This window comes from Pararge aegeria, chromosome 16 (assembly GCF_905163445.1).
Source record: "Pararge aegeria chromosome 16, ilParAegt1.1, whole genome shotgun sequence".
Lineage (NCBI taxonomy): Eukaryota > Metazoa > Arthropoda > Insecta > Lepidoptera > Nymphalidae > Pararge > Pararge aegeria.
The window spans coordinates 11,643,888-11,667,394 of NC_053195.1; the positions used below are offsets into that span (position 1 = coordinate 11,643,888).

The 23,507-nt window shown below is 34.0% G+C and overlaps 1 protein-coding gene across 5 annotated transcripts in view; it reads left to right on the forward strand.

Annotated features, from left to right (window-relative positions):
* Nucleotides 1-23,115, forward strand: part of LOC120630368 (sodium/hydrogen exchanger 3) — a 56,407-nt gene extending 33,292 nt beyond the window's left edge. Inside the window, exons 3-20 of one of the 5 annotated variants that reach the window (XM_039899576.1) lie at nucleotides 4,608-4,878; nucleotides 8,618-8,881; nucleotides 8,971-9,196; nucleotides 9,430-9,657; nucleotides 10,417-10,634; nucleotides 10,874-10,957; nucleotides 11,323-11,531; nucleotides 12,105-12,230; nucleotides 12,326-12,483; nucleotides 12,570-12,708; nucleotides 13,213-13,353; nucleotides 13,582-13,672; nucleotides 14,868-14,957; nucleotides 16,498-16,698; nucleotides 17,492-17,545; nucleotides 17,947-18,126; nucleotides 18,862-19,207; nucleotides 19,982-23,115. In XM_039899576.1, the coding sequence (XP_039755510.1) occupies nucleotides 4,608-4,878; nucleotides 8,618-8,881; nucleotides 8,971-9,196; nucleotides 9,430-9,657; nucleotides 10,417-10,634; nucleotides 10,874-10,957; nucleotides 11,323-11,531; nucleotides 12,105-12,230; nucleotides 12,326-12,483; nucleotides 12,570-12,708; nucleotides 13,213-13,353; nucleotides 13,582-13,672; nucleotides 14,868-14,957; nucleotides 16,498-16,698; nucleotides 17,492-17,545; nucleotides 17,947-18,126; nucleotides 18,862-19,207; nucleotides 19,982-20,174 (3,219 nt within the window). In that variant the 3' untranslated portion in view covers nucleotides 20,175-23,115. The remainder of the gene's footprint in view (nucleotides 1-4,607; nucleotides 4,879-8,617; nucleotides 8,882-8,970; nucleotides 9,197-9,429; nucleotides 9,658-10,416; nucleotides 10,635-10,873; nucleotides 10,958-11,322; nucleotides 11,532-12,104; nucleotides 12,231-12,325; nucleotides 12,484-12,569; nucleotides 12,709-13,212; nucleotides 13,354-13,581; nucleotides 13,673-14,867; nucleotides 14,958-16,497; nucleotides 16,699-17,491; nucleotides 17,546-17,946; nucleotides 18,127-18,861; nucleotides 19,208-19,981) is intronic. The other 4 variants (XM_039899578.1, XM_039899577.1, XM_039899579.1 and 1 more) reach the window with 4 other exon arrangements.
* The last annotated feature ends 392 nt before the right edge of the window (nucleotides 23,116-23,507 follow it).

Here is a 23,507-nt window from a genome sequence, read left to right on the forward strand (position 1 = left end):
TTAGATGTAAAAATTAACTAGTTGTGCATTTTAATAGGCTACATAAAATTAATAATTCATAAAAGGCCATCGAGCTTTTGAAGCGGTGCAACCACCAACACTGTGACTCGAATTCTTTTTGTAAGATATATATATATATAGATTTTAAATATAAATATACTACGACAATACACACATCGTACGTAAATACTTATAAGGTACTTTAAGGTTTTGACGGCCGATTGGCGCAGTGGGCAGCGACCCTGCTTTCTGAGCCAAGGCCGTGGGTTCGATTCCCACAACTGGACAATGTTTGTGTGATGAACATGAATGTTTTTCAGTGTCTGGGTGTTTATCTATATATTATAAGTATTTATGTATGTTATTCATATAATTATTCATCAGTCATCTTAGTACCCATAACACAAGCTACGCTTACTTTGGGGCTAGATGGCGATGTGTGTATTGTCGTAGTATATTTATTTTATTTATTTATTTATACATGATATAAACACCCAGACAATGAAAAACATCAATGTTCATCACACAAACATTTTCCAGTTGTGGGAATCGAACCCACGGTCTTGGACTCAGAAATAAGGGTCGCTGCCCACTGCGCCAATCGGCCGTCAATTTTAATCGAATGAAAAGCAATTATAATCATCTCACGTCATAACCTCTATTAAAGCTAAGCGAAGTGAAGGCTCGTCAAAAAGTGGAGCACACTCCTCCCAAAAATGGCTGTTTATGTTTTCTAGGGGATGCAGATAATAAAGGAGGAAAAACTGCGGCTTACCTACTCTGTTCATAATATGGGTACATGGTACGTATATTATGAATTATTAGGTATATTGCATTTGACAATCTTATATCTTTATATATAATTGGAATCTCGGAAAAGGCTCCAACGATTTTCATGAAATTTAGTATACAGGGGGTTTCGGGGGCGATAAATCAATCTATTTAGGATTCATTTTTAAAAGATATAATTTTATTCGTGTTTTGTCGATAAATAGGAATCTGCTCCAACGATTTTCATGAAATTTAGTATACAGGGGGTTTTGGGGGCGATAAATCGATCTAGCTAGGATTCATTTTTAGTAATTGTCATTTTATTCGCGTTTTATCGATAAATATAAATAATATATATATAATAGCAGGGTCGCTGTTAAATAATTATCATATTGATTAATGATTAAAAAGTATATTTACCTACTTCGTCCACGAAGTGTGAAGGATATTGCTTGCTAACACGTGCAATAAGGTGTTTGTTTATTTATTTATTTATTTAAAAGCACTAACAACATGCATATTACACGTTTATTATTTTCTCTAAGCTTACGTTTTATATAAACTTTGAACTTATTGAGAGACCTCTCAAAGATTTCATTTGGAAATTTGTTATAAAATAATATACAATTGCACTTGAATGAATTAGCCATTTTGTGTAGCCTAGTAAACTGCACAACGAGTTTATTTTTGCTCCTAATATTAATAACGTTACAGTCCATTTTCTTTTTAAATTTTGTTATATTTTTATGGACATAAATTAAATTTTCAAATATGTAATTACTTCTAACGCACATAACTTAGAAAAGTTAGAGGTGCGTGCTTGGATTCGAACTCGGCCCACCGAAAGTGAAGCTTACCACAAGGCTATATGGCGTATTATCAGGGCCCTGGTGTTAAAATATGAGTTCCCAATAAAAGCAAATAAAAGTGCAAGGTTTCGTATTAAAAAAAATCCTCTATTGTTGTGAGGCTGCGGCGCTAGGCTGAACTCTTGCCAGCTGCAGATTGTATCTTGACCTCCTTGCGGACTCTTTGTCACTTCCGATAACCTTGACAGTGGAGAAGTTTACAGTATCCAATACTTTTTCATTACTAAATAGCATATATAAATAAAATGGTACAAGTTAGCCCTTGACTGCATTTTTACATGGTGGTTAGTCTAAAATGGTAGCTATGGTAGTTATATGAAATCTATTTACCTTAATGGTTTCCACTCGGCATCGTACCAAAACTATTAGACCCTTTATAAATTTCTAAATTTTCTTTGGGCTTGCCCAGTTGAAGACTTAGGCCGTGACTAATTACCCTATCGACAGAGACATGCCATATTTTCCAAACCTGAAATAATATAAAATAGTTTAATTTTAAATTTTTATTTTAGCTCATTACTGTTTTTAATTCACATTGTTTTAAATTTAAATTTGTGTGTAATAATAATAAATATACTAAGACAATACACACATCGTCATCTAGCCCGAAAGGAAGCGTGTACTAATATGACTGACGAATATTTTTATGAATTATATACATAAATATTTAGAAAATACATATAAACACCCAGACACTGAAAAACATTCATGCTCATCACACGAATATTTTCCAGTAGTGGGAATCGAACCCACGGCCTTGCTCAGAAAGCAGGGTCGCCGCAAACTGCGCCAATCGGCCGTCGTGTGTCTGTACAAAATTAAGAGATTAAAATAAAATAAATATTTTATTTCAATCTCTCAATTTTGTACATGGATCTCAGACCTGAAGTTTTTTTTTAGCGATTTAGCGCTACAATACGTGTCACGTGGAAACCGTTTAGGAAAAGTTTTTAATATAACTGCCAGAGTTACATCCAACAGATTAGCCTGTTACCATATAAGACTGGATCATCATTTGCATCCGGTGTGATAGCAGTCAATCAAAGGCAGGCGACAGCCCTATATATTAAAGTAAGCAACGATCTCAAAATGATCTCAGGTATGAACGGTTGGTCCAGTGGGTAGGACTTTAACTTCACATTCGGAGGGCCGCTTTCGAATCCCAGCACGCACCTCTACCTATTCTAATTTATATGCGCTTTGAGCAATAAAAATATCACTTGCTGCAACGGTGAAGGAAAGATTTCGCATGGAAACCTGCATGACTGAGAGTTCTCCATAATGTTCTCATTGTGGGAGCCGAGAGAATGATGATGAGATAATGGATGGATGATGTACCTACGGTGAGAAAGTGAAATTTTCTATCGTTAGGTAATTATATAAAAATAATAACCCGCGGTGCATAAGCCGTGTGTTTGCATTATTGGGCCGTGAAAGATGGACAATATTGGTGTAAAAATACGAATGTTCCTGTAAACGACCCTTGGAAATCCGATGTTTTTCCAGGATCAACAATAGTTTATGTTACTGTCCGTATTTTCAACAACTGTACGCCAAAAATAGAGTCGATTTTAAGGGGCGAAATAAATACAACGACGGAATGTACTAAGTACGTGTAATCATCTATTATCAGATTTCCATACCTAAGCGGCTACAAACAATGGCTTCGCTTAAAGTAATCATGCGTATGAGTATATCTTATATGTACTTTATATACGTAAAGTATATATAAAGTATCGACATGGTAACCACTAACAGACAACGAACGATCTATAAACCATTTATGGATGAACAAGTACCTATTGGCGCAGTAAAGCTACCCTGCTTTCTGAGTCCAAGGCCGTGGGTTCGATTCCCACATTTGGAAAATGTTGGTGTGATTAGCATGAATGTTTTTCAGTGTTATATGTGTATTGTAAGTATTTATGTACATTATTCATAAAAATATTCATCAGTCATCTCAGTACCCATAACACAAGCTACGCTTACTTTGGGGCTAGATGGCGATGTGTGCGTTGTCGTAGTATATAAATTATTATTAAAATTATTGGATAGAAGCAGGCGTTACTTTGCGAAAATCTATGATGTATTATAAAAATTAGGCACTTGAGTATGCTTTGGTTTCGGAATGAAACGTGCGTAGAGGGTAAATTTCCGAAGACTGTTTGGTGGGGAATACAACGATTGAAGAAATTATAAATTACACCATGCAGTATAGCAAATTAGGCTTAATTTTCATAATAGGATGATGTGACAAAGCGGCTTTGAAGGATGTGTTCATTGCATGCCCCGCGAAGTGTTGCTCTGGTATAGGCGTAGTTCATCATCTTGAGGCACATGTTAAAACCTCAGGTGACTGCAATAACACCGGTTACCACTACCTTGAGACCAGAACACAACATTGTAAAAATGCTGCTTGGCGGCACATATAAACAAGGCAGTAATAATTCCCCAGAAGAGCTCTATCACAAAAAATTCTAGCACTATTAAACTTGGTTAGAGCATTACGTCTAAGGGGGCTCAATATACCTCCAGCACAGAAGAAATATTTGCTAGCACAAAGGCGTTGGAAAACGCGCGTCTGAAAAGTAGCTTTTGAATAAATTGGATATGATTGTTATAACTACTTACATGTTTGTACCTTTTTCGTTTTTCGTACACGTATTATTTATGTGACATGATAAGATATAGCAAATAAATGAGAAATAAATATAACTACGTAGTAAGCGAAGCTTGTGTTGTGGGTACTAAGATGACTGATGAATATTTTTATAAACACTATACATAATTACATATATATACTATTTAGATAAACTCCCAGCCGCAGAAAAACCATCATGTTCATCACACAGTCATTTTTCAGATGTGGGAGTCGGACCCACAGCCTTAGACTCAGACAGCAGTCAGTGCCCACTGCGCCAAACGGCTGTCTATTGATTCTAATTGATATCATCTCCTTGTTTATAGAGCACCACGAAACAGAGTCCGTCCATAACTGTTGATGGGATCTCCACGTACCCTGGCCTCGGGTTCGGACCCATGGGTCCCGTGGCGCCGCTCCCTGGCGAGGTGCCGGGGAAACAACTACGTCAGCAACAGGTTACAACTACGGAAGCCGTTACCACCGTCAAACCGAAAAAGGAGAGGACGTTTGTTATAGCAGCAGTCGAGTTCCATCGGGTCGAAACGCCATTCCTGATTGGAGTATGGATCTTCTTTGCTAGCATTGCTAAAATAGGTAAATAGGCAAGAAAAATATTTTTTAAAAACTGCCCTACAATGTTCGGAAGTCCAAAAATAGTCTATATCCAAAAATTATCTTATTCTTGCAGAAATTAAAGGTTTTTTTTGATAATTATTGCAAATTAAATTTTAAAATAATATTATAAAAAAACGTTCGCCGGGTATCGTAACAGTATTTCTGACGTCGTAGGCAAATTAAAGCTTCAGTAAGTCCTTGTTCCTTATCTAAAGATTTTTGATGGTATTTATAACAAAAATTTTAGTAACTTAGTTTGAAACCACAAAATACTTGATATGAGCATAGATTTTCGAAGTACAAGCGGTAAGGCGGTTAGGTATATGGATCTGACGCCATAATTTTGAATTCCCCGTTACTTCGAATTATTTAAAATAAATTCCAATTTCAATTAGAACATAAATAAAAATACATTTTTCATAATACAAGAATCATATATCATTAATATATTGTATTTATCTAATTCAGCGTTTCTTTGTTACCGTCATCATGCCTTTCAATTCTTATTTCTTACGAAAACCATTTGTTTCTTGTTAGTCGTATATGTAGGTACATATAGGCTACACGGAAGAGGATATTCAAAGTAAAATATAAACAGTCTTTAATTAGGTCATTTTTTATTCACTCAGATAGTGCCCGTAGGCAACTCATTTGTTATAGCTAATTGCTAATTAGCTTCTACAAAAACATGAGGAAAATGTATCTTTATTTGAGGGTATTTAGAACGTCAACATTTATTTTCCGGCGACTGCCGAACTAATTATGTAAAAAAATAATTATTTGGTACCCATTTTACTACTTTGAATTTTAAAAATAAACCGACGAATTGAGAACCTTTCTCCTTTTTTAAGACAGCTATAAACGGGTAGGCATACGATTCAATTAGGTATGAGTTCCATTCTTTATTGAAAAATAAGCCTGGTATATTTGAAAAACGTCTCTGTTTTGTTTTTCGCACTTGAGACAACGGGACAGACAATTCAAAAGGACTGTACCGCCTAAAGCGGTCATGTTAGTTTCATAAATTCTTAATATAAACATCAATCTATAACTTTATGATCAATTGTAGAAATTATTATAATGAGGAATCAAATACTGGCAAAAAAAATATAAAATCCAACAAACTGCAAATACATCATTATTTTCGTTTAAAATACATTGTTAATTCTTCTTGAATTCAATGTAGTATTATTCCGTTTAGACTTGTTTCGTCGTCTTATATATAACAAGTTCTTGTTCTTCCCTTTCAAAAAGCTCCTCTGAGATGGAAATGTAGTTAAATATCTTAGAGTGTCAATTGAATCTGATTTGCTTGTCGCTCGACTGACCTCATCAGATTTGGGTAGATACTGCAACATTGAGTCTTGGTAAGTTGAAAAAGCAGTTACAATGGGAGATGCGGTGGATTTAAATCCAGTTTGTTTTTTTCTTGTTTGTATTCCATGTGAAGGACAATGAGAATCTATTGAAGAAGTTGTAAAAGTTGAGAGGGACAATTCCTCACCAGAAATAGGATTTGTGCATTTATCTTCATATCTTAACGTATGGTTATTACTGTAGTAGTTCCCAACGTTTGAACTCACTAAATCGAAACAAGTACTGGAAGTTATAGAATGACGTGAAGAGTCTTTTGGGTAGAAGTTGTGACTTCTAAATTGACAACCCACATCCCTTATGTAGATGACATCATCACTACCTGCATACTCTGTATCTCCAATAGTAGGTATGCATTTCCGATCAACGCAATCGAATTGGCAAGATTTACTAGATTTACATTTCCAACGTATCTCATCATTTGGAATCTGGCAAGATAAAAATGTCGGACATGGCATTTCAGGACTTAAAATAAATCTAGGGGAAAACTCGCTTACATACTCACACGTTTGACATTTATTTAATGACTCTTGTTGGTAAGCAGTCACCAAATTGCAAGGAGAGAAATTATTACATTCCGAATTTTCGGTATCTTCCATTTTCTTATTTAAAACATCGTCATAATTCGGCCTTTTATAGAAAGGTACACCCAAAGATAAATTAACACAACGAGGGTGATGTAAACGAGGAGGAATGTACTCGCAATTATTTTTCAAAACATTCAATCTTTGACATGACGGTACGACTACACAAGGTGGATGGTGTCTGCATGCTTTTTTTATTCTTATCTTTCTAGGATTATGCTTTGTAAGAGACGCTCGTGTTACACATTTTGGACTCATATTATAAATATTGTCAGATGGCAAAATTTGGCACAGTGGAAATAATTCGCAAGGAGGTTCGTGAATACAAACTTCCGATTCACCCACATTAATATTCTTGTCTTTTTGGTTTTCAGAGAGTGTTATTACATTATAACGACGATGAGGATATTTCTTGAACTTGAAACTGAAAATATCTAGTGTTTCTTTACAGTTAGGGCAAATAACTTTCTTGGGTTTCTTCCGAGGCCTACTTTCAATACACATCGTACAACTCTGAAGCTTATCTTCGACAAGCTTTGGAATATCAATTTTATTTGTAACTGGTTCTTCGCATACAGCTTCATTTTTCTTCGTAGGTCCTGCACTGTTTGTATTGGTGAGCTTATCATCAGAATGTTTAGATTTCTTGGTTTTACTACATTTCTGATTATGGCTTTCTACTTCTGGCGGATGTTTTGGAGTACTGGTAATATGATCTGCAACTGTTAAACTTTTACTATTTTTTGCGAGTTCTGTAAGTGATTTTTTATCCGTACATGGACATGCATACGAAAACAGCTGGCAAGGACATGGATCTTCACTACGTTTTCCTCGTTCTTTTTTTTCACATATTTCAGGTATTGGATTAGTATGCTCTGTTTTATATTTGGCAAAAGACCAAAATTTTTGGCTGTGATGATTTTTATTTTTCTTGTAAGAATCAGTTGTACGTTTTGTGTAATAACTATCTCTAAGAAAAACTTCTGAAGAAGGTACGCTATCATTAAGATACCCCATCTTCAACTTTCTCTTTAAACCATCTAATTTCTTTAGCTTTGGTTGAATATGAGTTTCACATTCTTGAACTGCTTCAGATTTCGCTCTAAATCCATTTTTATGAGGTATTTCTTTATTATATTTCATTACTTTACAGTCTGAAATAGGATATTGGGGAACATAGTGATATGAATGTCTTTTGGTCAGAGTATCCAGATCATAGAATATAGTACTTGTTGATCTAATGATATGTTTTTCACTGCTATTTCGGTTTAGGGCGTGATAATTTTCACTCCTTATGTATGATGTCTTATTTGAAATAAAGGATGTATTTTTATTGTTTAGCATTTTCCACCATAAAGATAAATAACTTTCTTAGCATGTAAATAGTAAAGACTGGAACGTTATTATGCAGACTCTGCATAAATTATCCTGTGCACTCACACACATTTATGTTTATTAATTTAAATGAAAAAAAAAATCTTATCATAGAAGATTTTTTTATGATTTTCATGCTTGAATATTGAATCCACTTGTAAATTTTTATAATTGTATTTTTAGGTTAAAGTTGCTTTTATATGTTTTGAAATACTTCAAGAAGACTTTTAACTGCTTGACTTTGACAATGCCAAAAAAAAAATTCGCTTTTCGTTCGCAAACCCATTCGTTCCTCTAAAATATGCATTTGCAAACTGGTCTATTTGCTAATTTCATGAAAAAAATTAACTAACATATTTATTAATTTATGTTTTTTTTTGTTTCAGGTTTCCATATGGCACCTCGGTTATCAAAAATGTTTCCAGAGTCATGTCTCCTCATTTTTGTCGGAGTCTTAATCGGTGCAATTCTTTTGAGTACTCATAGCGTTCACGTACAGCCGTTAACACCTGACACCTTTTTTCTTTATATGCTACCTCCAATCATTTTGGATGCCGGTTATTTTATGCCTAATCGATTGTTTTTCGATCATCTTGGGACTATTCTTTTATTTGCAGTAGTTGGGACAGTTTTTAATACGCTAACTATTGGTGAGTTTTTATGTAATCATTAAATAAAATCATTATATCTCTTTTGTATTGTAGTCTAATAATCACATTTTCAAAATATTTTGTTACAGGTGCATCTTTATGGGCATGTGGTCAAACAGGAATGTTCGGTTGTACTACACCATTACTTGATATGCTTTTGTTTGGTGCTCTCATATCCGCTGTGGATCCGGTTGCTGTGCTTGCGGTATTTGAAGAGATACATGTAGATGAAGTGCTGTACATCGTAGTTTTTGGAGAGTCTTTACTCAATGATGCAGTTACGGTTGTTCTTTATCACATGTTTGAGGCCTATACGTAAGTAATGCTTCAAATTGAGATAGACAAAAGCGAATAGAATTTTGTACTGAGACCTCAAAAGAACCAAGGAAGAGAAGGAAACTAAATAATATTTTTGTTTATTTTTACTCTTGTTCCTTTTTTAAATATTGTTTTTACCCAGTCAGATATTTCTAAGCAACAGCTTTATAAAGATTTATTAAATAATTATAATTATTTTTATAGCAGTCGTTCTGTTCTTATTTTTACAGAGAAATGGGCCCTTCGCGACTCATGTACACGGATTTCTTAGCAGGCTTTGCGTCATTCTTAGTGGTAGCCGTTGGTGGTACCTGTATTGGAGTAGTATGGGGTTTTGCTACTGGCCTTGTGACTCGTTTCACTAATGAAGTCAGAGTAATCGAACCAATATTCATATTCGTCATGGCTTATTTAGCTTACCTGAATGCTGAAATGTTCCATATGAGTGGAATTTTAGCGTAAGTTCCTGAATTGTTTTAAAATATACATGAACTATTGTGATGTCAAACTTTACAAGTAAATAAAATGCATTCCATGGAGTATTACCCGTGGCGTATTTTAAGATTCGGCACCCTGGGCCGTAAAGATTCCAAGTAAATAAGAAAAAACATGATGATAATAAGTGAAGAAACTAAAAAGACATGTATCTAAAAAAGAAACCTTTTTTTTTATTACTTTCACTGAAATCTCGGTAGTATGTGATGATGCAGTCAAAGATGGTAGCGGACTAACCTGCTCGGGAGTATTGTAGTCATACCCATAATCGATTTCTACGCGACATCGCAACCGTAAATGGCTTAGAAACACTTCTTTGTCGGTAGGGTGGTAACTAACTACGGCCAAAGCCCACCAGACAAGACCAGAGAAAATTCAGAAATTATAAATTCCCAAATTGCGCCTGCCGGGAATGGAACCCGGGACCTCCTACTTAAACTCACAGAGCTCACCGTTGCGCCATAAAGGTCATCAAATCACGCTTAATCTACCGATTCCGTCGGTCATGCTGCCACCCGGCGCAACCTGCTAGTGGTACCCTGGGCCATGGCCCTTTTGGCCCTACGGTAAATACGCCCATGAGTATTACGAACTGGATTCTCCTTGGAACTCATCAATGCTTGGTTGCAAGTATTTGCCATGATTTTACTTGAGCAGCTTCATGATGTAGCAATGTTTTTAACGCGTAATCATCAAATGGGATAATCGGTAACTGGTTTCAGTATAACGTTCTGCGGCATAACAATGAAGAACTACGTCGAAGCAAACATATCACACAAATCGCACACTACGATCAAGTATACGATGAAAATGCTTTCGTCATCATCTGAGACTATAATATTCATGTTCCTTGGCGTCGCCACAGTCAACAATAACCATGATTGGAATACTTGGTTTGTTTTGTTGACTATACTGTTTTGCTCAGTCTTTCGCATAATAGGTAAGAAATCTTATTTTTACTCTGTTATTATCAAAAACACATCACACTTATATTAAAACCTGCGACTCTCTGGCAATCACAGCCTTAGCTCTTTGATCACTAAGCTGCCGATGCCGATGCCGAAATTAGTTTATGCATGTATATCAATCTTATAGCGACTTTAGCGCCATCTAGTATCATTGCAGTTTCGATCTACTTTTCAAAGGTCCATGTTACAATGATACACTTAATTGTTTCAGGGGTGTATATATTTAGCGCTGTAGCTAATAAGTTCCGTCTGCACAAATTAAATACTGTTGAAAAGTTTGTTATGTCTTACGGAGGTAAGGTTTCTTAGTTAATAAATAATGTATGCAGATAAACAAACAAACACATTTAAGTATTTGAATTGGAAGTTTATACCATTTAAGCATACAAAGGTAGCCATAACTTTTTTTATAAACACAACTACTTATTCATTATTATTTATAGCAACATCCATTAAACTACGTTATTCAATAACACAATAAATAAATCATATTCAAATAGCTTTTCGGAGAAACACAAACTATAAACTACGTAGTTATAAAAGTGAACAAAATAACTGCCCCAGTTGTACACCAGTTTGTTTGTTTATCTGTATAAGCAGTAAAGAATTCCGTAAATCATAATACCCATGGCCTATTTTCTCAATGCGTACATAAACCAGGTCTTCGAGGCGCGGTCGCATTTGCACTGGTGCTATTAATAGACCCAGAAGTGGTCAATCTGCAGCCAATGTTTGTAACCACTACGATAGCAGTTATTTACTTCACCGTGTTCATCCAGGGGATCACTATTAAGCCATTGGTTAAAATACTGAACGTAAAAACCGGCGAGAAGAGGAAACCAACGATGAATGAAAGAATACATGAGAGGGTAATAATCTTTTTCAATATTGACGAATAAATAAGCCGCAAATTGTTAGATATTCGGTTTTCCTTTAAGGAAATTCTCAGTATCTGCTTTGAGGTACGAAATTGTTGGTTTCCAACGCAGTGTCTGAAAGAACACGTTGCGCCTTCTGTCCCATTCTATTACCACCGGAATCTTACTGAAATTTAGAACCATACAAAATATTTATTTATTAACATTAAATGTTTAAAATAGTAATCATACAAGCTTTACCTTTAGCTTAGCCAACCTGGGTCCTGATTCACTTTGATATCGGGGTCGCATTCAAAATGTTAACCACATGTTTTGTCATAATCGTTAAAGCCCTCCAACACACATTGAAACAGGGGAAGGGCCAGATAAAAGGCTCTGTCCCCCAGCCCACCTCTGTCCTATGTCACTGGAGCTATGTGCCTGATAAGAGTTCTTAATATATTTCTTTAAGCTTATGTAAATTCTTATGATACGAGTACTAGGACAAGAAACGACGGGTCTATAAAAATTATAAACTATATTTTCTCATATTATGTAACTTTTATATTATATCTGTTCCCTCAGTTTATGGATCATTTAATGGCAGGCGTTGAAGATATTTTAGGAAAACATGGCAATCACCACATACGCGATAAGTTCAAAAGATTCGACAACAGATTTATTCGACCATTCCTACTCCGGAATTATCAGGTAATATCCTGTTTTATGTACTAAAACCAAATGAATACAAAGTTCTACTGCTAGTTAAGATGTATGTTAATTTTATTTCGTAATTCTGATGATAGGGAGCTGAACCCAAAATCCTGGAAACTTATTCCAAATTAGCTATGAAAGACGCAATTGAGTATATGCAAAGAAACGCATCGACGATTGGTAACATATCTGGAGCTGAGTCAATGTCAGCTATTTTTAAAAACTATACAAGTGCTAATTTTAATGGAAGGTACTGTATTAGAATCCAAAGAGCGTGATATTTTTTAAGGTTTATTTAAAACTACTTTACTATTATGTAAACAAAAATATTTTCAGCCCAAGCTTTAGTCAATTAGACTCTTCAACGTGGAATATTGATATGCAGGAATTGGAATATAATCCGTCCAAAAAAGATTTGACAGATGCCAGGATTCACCATCTCCTTGCTGAAGAACTCTGCAAACCGTATCGGCGTGTATGTATTTTGCTTTTTTATGTCATCAATCTGATAATTACTGAACATAATGGGATGAAACCTCGAAGTCAAAGTTTTGTGATCAGAATATGTGTAGTCAACGCCTTATCAACAATCAATAATAAATCAATGCTTTTGAAAAATTTATTGTTTTTAAACTTTATAGCTATATAGTTTGATGCATTTAGAGACGATTTAAATGTGATGAATTTTCTAAGATTTTTTATAAATTACACTTTAATTTTACAGATGAATAATTATAATAATTTATAATGAAAACTTGTTTATTAAATCTTCTTCTTCTTGCGCTACTCCCTAGCTAAGTATGCTTAACACAACATATCTTCTCCTCCTAATTACTTACATTTCCGCCATCTCATTATTGACCCCTTTTCCATGCATATCCTCCTTTATCCATCCATCTCTTTTTTAGTATTCTTCTACTTCTTGGTTATTATTATTTAATACTAAATAATAATCGCATTCTATTTGTTTTATCACTAGCACCGCCGATTAAGCTACAGCCGACATGCTGTAAACGACCGTGATTTGGGCACACAAGTGAACTATAAAACTCACATGAATATACGACGTTTAGTAGGCGACAGAAAACACCATCACAAACGCAGTAAACGAGGAAAACAGGCAAGCCAAAAATGTTCATAATTTTTAAGACATATCACATGGTTTCAATCAACTTTTTACGATATGAGAGAACATGTAAAAAATTTTTTGTTGCCACTATAATATCATCAAGTTTTATAGTTAAGTTTGATATTATGATATTCTTTGTACCTTATTTGAAATATTATCTTATTATGTATATCTTGTTATTCATTGTTTTAGAATTTAAACATGTTATTCCTTTTGCAGGATGGAAAGAATCATGTAACTTTCCCAGAATTCCAGCAAAATGGTTCGGCCAAACAGTTCACGCACGGTAAAAAAAAATATTATAGATTAGGTACATAATAATTTTTTAATATAGGTAATCACGAGTGTCAATCGCATGCACGTGTGGGATTCCGTTAAGTTTTTTTTTTTTTTATTATTTGAACACCATTTTTATTTTTATTTGCGACACAATTATATGATATTGGCTTTTCTTTGGTAAATTAGATTATCAATATTACTGAATAGAACTTTATAGTATCTTATATAATTTTATTTATATAACTAGTAACTTTACCTTGCAAGATAAGATATCGATCTATCTATATCTACTTATTATAAAACTCTAACTTGTCGACTTCTGAACATTTTTGTCTGGGGAGCTTTATTATTGCTATAGAACCCGACACACATTTGTTTTGAATTTTTGTCCGTCCGTTTGTCTCTTAGTTTGTTTGTCTGTTTGCGCATCACGACGCAGAAACTACTGATCGGATTAAACCGGTTTGGTATACTTTTATTATAGCTGATACTCTGGGTTAACACTTAAAACAATACGGTTCCTTCTGGATAGGGATGAAAACTATTACACCATACTCTGGCATAACTTAACAGATTTTTATGATTCTTTTTATTGTAAAGTTCGTATCCGTATAAATATACTAATAATTAAAAAAAGTTGTATCCGTATATTACTTACTGTATACTTAGTTAATCTCATAAAGCTGTTTGTATGTTTGTATATTTGGAACTACCATTGCGTTAGGTAGCTAATTTATTTAGGAAGGTTGTAGAGTATGTAGAAGTACGCTGCGAGGCATAGCTAGTCTGTTTTATATTAACTAGTGTAAAAGTTTTTGTTGGTTGTATATGTTAAGTAAAATTCGTAACATAGTACCGTACCGTAAACCACCACAAAGGTTTATTTTTGCATGCGTGCAATTTTAATGTATAACTAGTTAATTCAGATCTTATAATTATAAATGATTCTTTGTAATTATTTAGAAAATATTATATAGTACATGCTTGCTGAAGTATCAAACAATTAGGTAATTAGCTATAACATTTTTTTTTACAAGTTAATCCGTAATGTGGTTAAGGATAAAATTTTTAAGACATTATTGTAATTAGTCTGTCTTAATAAATTGTAAGAAGGATTTAGTAATAAAAAAAGTGTAAAATTAAAAATAATTCAATGCTACTTAACTTGAGTAATATAGTTATTTTTAATTGAGAAGGCACAAAATATAAGTTTGTATTGTTAACAGACTATATTGATGAGGTGCTTCAAGAGGACGATGAGCAGCCCCGCCGTGAAGCGGACGATGGCGGTATAACTTTCACTGCCAAATCCCCGCGTAGGTATCATGCATGTGACACGATTTGTTTCCCTTTTGAATTTGAACATCACGCAATTTGCATAAAGATCTTAAATGACAGAGATAGAAATTTTGATCAGATGAATAGATTTAACATTCTTAAACCAGCCACTAGCCACTCTCAAGCTGATAAATTCGTAAAGATTCGAATTTTGTACCTACACGTTCTTGAGTTGAGATCCAAATTATAATATGTATATATATCAAACATTTACAAAATCCCGGCTTTCAATTTCTTGTCCTTTCTTCTACATCATCATCACTTCTACATCTACAAGTCAAGCCCTTTCATTTGATACCCATGTTAAGGGAGTTATAAAAAAAAATTCGCCATTTTATGGCAGCGGTCATCTTAGATTTGAAATTTATCATAGTGTACCAGTATTTTACGATCCAAGGCCTTTCATTTGATACCCATATTAGGGGAGTTTTGAACATTTTTTTTGACAGCGTCTATCTTGCACCGGTTTTTATCAAAACGGTTAAAAACACTCCCGACTAATTTCACTTTCAAACATAAAAACAAAATTAATCTCGGTTCACTCTTTCGGGAAATACCCCAGGTCAAACCTATAACACCCCACTAAAACTTAAAATTGATGCATAGATTTAACAGCCGTAAAAAGCTAATCGCAACTTTTAAGATGATAAATACGTAAAGAGTAGAATATTATATATGCAATTGAAGAGTATATCCAAATTAAAACAAAATAATCCTGAGAGTAAAAATATAATACGCTCAACTATAATTCGTTTTGAATAACTCTCTGCCTGTGGGCTGCCTAGACAAACAAAAGAACGAGCAGATAAAGATATTTGAAATCTTTTACACCAATTTATGGAAGTAGAAACTCTGTATGCACTATAAAATATTGTCCTTATTGTTTTTTTGCCAAATAGTAATGTTCAAGTTCAAATATTCTTGATGTTGTGAATAAAATGTTGTATTTGTATTTTTAATTATTACACCTGTAACATGTTTAACAATTATAACACTAAAATTGTTTGGAATTATTAATTTGGTATGTATTGTTTTACTAATATTGTTTAAATTTTACTGGGTTACTAAATTATTAAAATATACCCTCCCTGAAATAACTTTTGGTTTAAAATGATAAAGCAATTTACGTAATTTAGAGTAAATTGAAACTAGCTGGTTTCGAATATTAATATTTTCAAGAACTTATTTTCGTTTATTGATCATTTTTAACCAATTCGAATTATTTATCTTAGAAGCTTGTCTTTACATTGCGTGTATGTTTTTAATACCTAAATTTGTTTTACAAGTACTTGTTTTGTATTTCAAGTAACAACTTCTTATTCCTTTTGGATACCGCTCAGTTGGCTAACTTGTTAATTTGTAACGTTTATCCTTTTATAGTTACCGGTATTTATTACTTGCTATTATCAGCTTCTTACCATTGTTTGTGTTTGATTGTCGTTTTCTTCCCTTCTGGCAACTTCATGTGGCACCGCAAACTAATCAAAATCTCGAAAACTGGCGACACTAAAATATTAGCTGGATTTAATGAAGTCAGTCCGACATCCTCGCATAAAGAGAATAGTAGTTCTCTGCTAAATCAATTGGCTAACTTGCCTGGCTTCAATCCTCTCAAAGCAAGAATTGTTAAGCAGTACGCTAAAACACCTGAAGAGATACTGCCGACAGCTGTTGAGAAATCTTTACCGTGGAGAAGGGACAGATCCACGTATAATTTCGGTATGTGTACTAAAGAAGGCCAAACACTTTTTCGCTTCTGAATGACCAAAGGTTTACTTTATAGCGCAGTTTTGTTAATTATCTCATCTTATGCTTTTTATTGCTGGTAATGCTCAAACGCTTTTTTCTAAATACGAATGCACCAAAACTTGGCATGTCATGTAGTCTTTTAAGCTTTTAATGTTAGCTATAGTTATATTAAGATACTATTTAAGTACTTTACTTTTTTATTTTGATGATATAGGAAACTTATATTTATTAATCACATATTGCTAATACGGTTGGCAATATTTTTATATTGCAACGCTGTATGAGCGTATTTTTCTTCTTTTTTTCATGATAATAAGTTTTATTATAAAAATCGTTATTAGTATTATTCTTTTGTACCTACTTATTTCAATATTATTGTATGAACAAATTAAAAAATCAGTTAGATTTAAAAGAAGTAATTAATAGATACCTACCTACTCGTAGTTAGGTACTCGAATTGCAGGTTTCGTTAACTCATAAAGCATGAGGTTCGCAAATACCTGTATTATATGGTTTCACACGCGCTATTCGCATTCATACTATAGTTTTTATTATTGATTTAACTATCTTTTTAGTAAAAACATTGTAATACAATCATAATATGAATGTTAACATTCTCATTTGAATTACTGCCAACATCAGAATAGTATCTATAGCCTAAGCGTTTTCCTTAACTGTTGCCAAATGTTAGCAGCATGATTAGAAGATTCATTGAAATTAATCACTTAACCAAAATAACTATATATCTATTTTGTTTTTTTAGTACCTAATGAGGATATTCTTGAAGAAGATGAGAGACGAATGTCCGATGACAACGGTAACTTTATTTTATTCTTAGTATACGAACCAATAATCATAATACGAATGCATCTCTAGTCCCTGTTCAATAAATGTGACAATAGACAAAGGTTTTAAACCAAACAATATTGTTAAATGCTGCAAAATATGCTCTCAATACGTGGCGTAATGAAATTAATTAGTAGATAAGCAGAATAACCCACCAGCTCAAATACATATTAATCTAATCAAAATTTATTATCTTAAAAAAGTTATTTAAAGACTTTAGTCAAATTTCGGCAAGATCATTAGCTAGTGGTTCGTTTACGCGCGACAAAAATACAAACAGACATTTATAATTGGATGTTTAAATAATTTAATAAAAGAGTTTTCATTGGAAATGCATCCAATACTTAATATATAAGTTTATTTTACTTTTAGATGCATACATGACGGTGGCGGAGCAAACCCGGGTCGCCACCCCAACGGCGACCGAGACTATGTTGCCATGGAAACGAGAGGAAGCCGAAGGGACTACCGCCCTAAAGCAATCAGAGTTTCCCGCTTGGGCATCTAACAAGGAATATTTGGCATACAGTTCACCATCTGCTACATTTTTAGGTGAAGAATACAAACATCTTGCCCTGTTTTAGTTTTAATAAACCTAATAAACAAAAATGTATGCAAACTAAGATCTACAAGGATAGGTTGCAATTTCCTCATGTAATTATTTTCACAATCTTTTAGGTTTTCGAAATTTTTATTTGTTAGACAAGCTTTAAGTATCCTTAGTGCTACGAAAAGAAAATATTTCTGTGTTCTGTCTTGTCGATAAGAAATATTTTAGACTGACTACCTACCTAATTATTTTCTTCAGTAAACCTACTGTTTATACTCAGATATATATCGATTATGTTCTGCGAACTTGCAACGTTCAGCAACTGCCAACGTTACATTGAATGTGCATGCTATTCCATGGTAATTTTTCAAAAACGTTTATTTAATTATCCTTGCATTGCCATTTTTAAGGCCCTTATATTTTTTTACTTTTAAAGAGCCTCTTAAAGTTCCTTGCCAACGTTGCTTCTCGAGCACTTTAAAATTAACGCACTTTTGTATTTTATTTCATTTATTATATCGTGATATTTTTTTTTTTGTTTAAATTTTTATTTCATTTTTCGTGATAGTTTCTAAAAAGTTTATTAAACCTATATTAGCAAAAAACGCTTGTATCCCGCACTTCATAAAATTATTGTATAATTCATTAGTTCCTAAATTTACAATATCAAGTTTTCTCATCGATTTATTTTTTCTGTCCCTTACCCGTTTTTACACCCCGCATCATCATCCCAATAGGTGGCATAGAGAAGCCAAAACATCCGAAATCTATCATAGGTCTCTTCCGAAGAGAGAGCTCAAGTTCGACGCAAGCTGCGGATTTACCGGTCCTATCAGATTCAGAGAGTAAAGCATCGTCAAGTAAAGGGGAGAGCTCCTCATCCAGAGGAGATCAGTTTGGACATTCGAGACATCCGCCAAGTTTGTTATCGAAAAGAAGCACAAGCCTCGGTGGTCCATCGGTGCTATTGATGGAAGATGTTGCTCATTCTGATCCACTTGGCGCGTCTTCACGACCGGCCAGTATTATGCAGGGCCCGCATCGTGGACAGTGCAGAAGGGGATCTATGCTAGAATTAACTGGGTGCGTATGCTCATATTATTAATCTATTAAATTAACACTAATGCGATTACATTCATTAACACCGTTTTTATTCGCTGTTTTAACAACAATCTCAAGCTTTGTACATTTATGACATTTTAGGGATTCGTCTTCACTAGAAGCTAATAGATGTTTGCAAATGAGTCTACTACGCAATGTTTATTAGTTAATCCGTAATTATTTTTAAGTAATGGGTATAGGGTACCTAAGCATTGATGTTAGTTTGTTGCTATATGCAAGCTACATTATCATGCGACTGTAATTACTAGCATGTAAGATTCTATTGCAAGATGAGCTTTTATACTTGACGCCAACAATGTGTGATAGAAACAAAAACCAAGATGCAGTTAAGGGTCGCTTCAGCTGGCCTATATTTAAAAAACAACTTGTTTGGTCATGTGCGAGTCGGACGCGCGTTCGAAGGGTTGGTTCGGAGCCCCCTTTTATATTTTTTTTATTATGTTGTTTAGTGTTTGTTCTTCGAGGGGCAACAGAAATACATCATCATCAAATTTCATCCATAAACGGTAGCCTGTTGGTAGACGGGTAGACAGACGGACGGACGGACAGCGTAGTCTTAGTAATAGGGTTCTGTATTATCCTTTGAGTACCTTAATCAGAGAAACTCCCTGAAACATGCTTCGTGTAAGTTGAATAACTACGCCTAGAAAGCCTCCACTTACGGTGTCTATAGTGGACCGCCGAAACTAGCGAACGAGACAGATCGAAGAATACTTCAAATATTTATTTTTACAGATCTCTGTCACGTGACGCGATAACGGAAGAGAAATGCAGCAAATCATTGCCCGAGAGCGAACGGATGGGTGTTCGAAGACTAGCTCTAGGGCAGCAAAGTTTGCCTAGAGAGCCCTTCAGTCGTCAACTCACCATGGCATCTACCCTACTCACCAGCTCATCGTCGGACGAATCATCCGATGAGAACACCTGAGTGCCCCGCCGTGGTAACCACGATAGGTTGCCACTGTTAAAGTATAAGACACTAGAGTAAGTCCCAAAATGACCTGGTGGTGATGCTACGTGTACTCAATTGAATATTTTTGTATGATACGGTATTTGATATTGAGTAGGATATATCTGTTTCAACGCAGGTATATGTGTTAAAGGACTGGATTTGTACGTTACAACGTAAGACTACTTACTATAAAATTGTACACATAGTAAAAGCCTGAGCATTGCTACATTTTTTAATTTGACATTCATTTGTACAATTAAGGTCAAGACAATTATTAAAGTAGGTAGCCATATAAGGCATTTACGACTAAATAAACGGTTATTACGGTTTCTTCATGCAAAATTTTGTTGGAGTATTTAATATTTTAGCTTGTTTAGTTTATATGACTGTTTGTAAACTCGTGTCTTTAGAGCGCGTTTTGAGTTAAGTTAACAAACGATAAATTGGTGTTGTCGAATTGTTTGGTGTAACGCTACGATTTGACTAGAGCATGACGTTTGTTGACTGTATAACTTGCACTAAGCGCACTAATTGTAGGACAACAATCGAAATAGCAAACACTATATAAACACTAAAATTACCTGAAGTATAAAGTAAAGTCACCAGTAAGACCAGTAGCCTCTATCAGTAAAAATGACCCAATTTATGCATTTTGGTGCCATTTCTGTTGTATACAAATCTCTTAAATTAAATTGGTGCCAATTTTGTTCTACAGGAACCTCTTGACTACACTAAATTGACAAAAGTAGGGTAGGGCTATCCCTTAAACAATGCTCCCTGTAGAAAAAGATAGACCTACTTTTAAGTTGGTTCAAAGATTTGATAACAGAATTGTCATTGTCAGGTCCAAGAATATTACAAGTAATATTTCTTTCGCACGGAACATTGTGTAAAGTCTTGTACGTTTATACTTGTCAATCTAGTTTTGTTAAGCGCGTGTACAACAGAATTGCAATCGTTATATTAATGCACGAGAAGTTACTAACGTGTCATCGACTATCGTTTAATTTTATTAAAAATGTAATGTGGCAACGTTCTTTGAAAATATTGTAATAGAAATTAATGATTGCTTCCTATTTAAAACAGTTCGGCCGCTGTAAGCGCTGCTTTTATAATGATCCAAATGCTCTTACTAGCTGGAAAATGGACCCTTGAGTGATTGATTAGGGCTGGCTGGCTGAAGACGTTGCTTGCACCATTGAAACGCAGGGCAATCCATCGCTAAGCAATCCGTCGCAATATAATATTTACAAATATTTTTTTTCTGGTATGGTAGGAGTCAGACTTGGCAAGCTAGTTACTACCTTACCGACAAAGACGTCCTTTACGTTTTTTTATGTTAATTATGACGTGTAGAATTCAGGGGTTTAATATATCTGCCCCTAACAGTTTAGCCCACTATCATGCTAGACCAATATAATTAGTTCTTATCAGACTTACTCTTAATGGAATGAAAAATACATATAAATACAAACTTTCAAGATATGAGTAAACGACAGTCGATTAAATTACCATGCAATTTGAACTTTGCCGCTGTTGTTATGATTTGACTCGCGCTTACGGCGGTCAAGTTTTAATAAAAATAGCACTAGAAATATTAATATTTTATTTACAGATACTATTGCTCGATAGAAACCAAATTATAAAATTGCTGGAAATTAAAAAAAACCTCATCAGTATTTTTCTATGCTCTTTTATGACAAATTGAACTGTGAAAACGTCGTGATAAAGTAGTAATTATCCTCATACAAATAGATAGATAATAATATTTATATATACTTACTACCAAATAGTGAAATAAAATGTAGTGCCGATTTTTAATTACATGGCACCTGTTGCCAATGACAATACATGTTAGAATATTATATAAATAATGTAAATATTAATTTATATTATATTTTAGATAGCTTTTGATATTATTAATTAATTGATGCTAATTTGTTGTGCACAATTAAAGTAATTATTTGCTTGAGCACAAAACTTAACAAATAGAGGACTGAAAAAGTTAAAAACTTTTCACTACAAGACCTTTCCTATGTCAATAAACCTAACAGTTATTTGGAAAGTAGCTGGTCAATCATTTGTGTTGGTACATAAGCCAAGTTTGAAAGGGGCACCTAAGAAATTATTCCTTAAAAACTATTACTAATGGTAATCTAAGAAATGATAACATATTATATAATAATAAGCGAATTAAACAGTTTTCAACTGAGAGTAACCTAAATAAAAGCAACAACCTTTACGAATTGTTATATCTTCAAATTATATTTAAAACACGTGTCTGTACGTGAAAATGTGTGTGAATTATTGTCTAGAATCATACCATATTTCTGATGCCCTAGTAATCCGTGACCACATTCGATCTGGTCGATGTAGAACCAGATGATGTTATGGTTGCCATTGCTTAAAGTTTAGGAAATACTCCATCGACTTAGTGGCCCCTCTCTCCAGTTAGCCTTAAGGCTGGAATACACATGCCTGTACCTGCATAGCAGCCCCACCATGCCGTCTACTTTCATGGTTATACGCAAACTGGCATCCCCTTATCTGGCAAGCGTGTATATCGCACGTTTGATTTTTTAGTATTTACTTGCATTCTAAACCGAGAAGACACAAGAATTCTTATTACTGCTATAAACTTTGTGCCAGTTACTTTCACAAGACGGTAACTAGCATGTACGTTATTGTCTTGTTTAACAGACATGTGTATCGCCATCTTTACATGACTATGAAACCTACAGCCTTTACGTGAAAGAGGTAGTCAGGTAGATAGGTTAATACCCATATAAAGTTTTGTGCTCAAGAGAGTTAGTAACATTGTTTTATATAGGTACTCATGTATATTTTAAGAAAATATTTGTTGATAAACGATAGTGGGATAATTATTATCTTGTAATGTGAAAAATTCTTGCATTTTTATTTGTACTGCTTTAAAAAAATATATATTAGATTCACTTTGGTAAGTACTTAGTATAATTTTTATTACATTTTTCCCATTTTTTTTAGTATTTATCATATTTAAACCTGAAAATGGATCATCTCCTTTCCTATACTTATTATTTTATCTGTAACTATAGTTCACAGCTACTGAATTTAATAAAAAAATTGCATTTAGAAAGACGAGGTCCCGACGCTTTATAACTTAAAAATTAAGATTTTAGATATCAGATCGGTAGAGTAGAACTATAATTTATGTAGGCAACTATAGGTAATTAAAGTTAGCACGAATATATAAACATGGAGTTGTTAAAATCACTAAATATATATAAAAAATTTCTTGAATATATATTTTTTTATATTATTTATGTT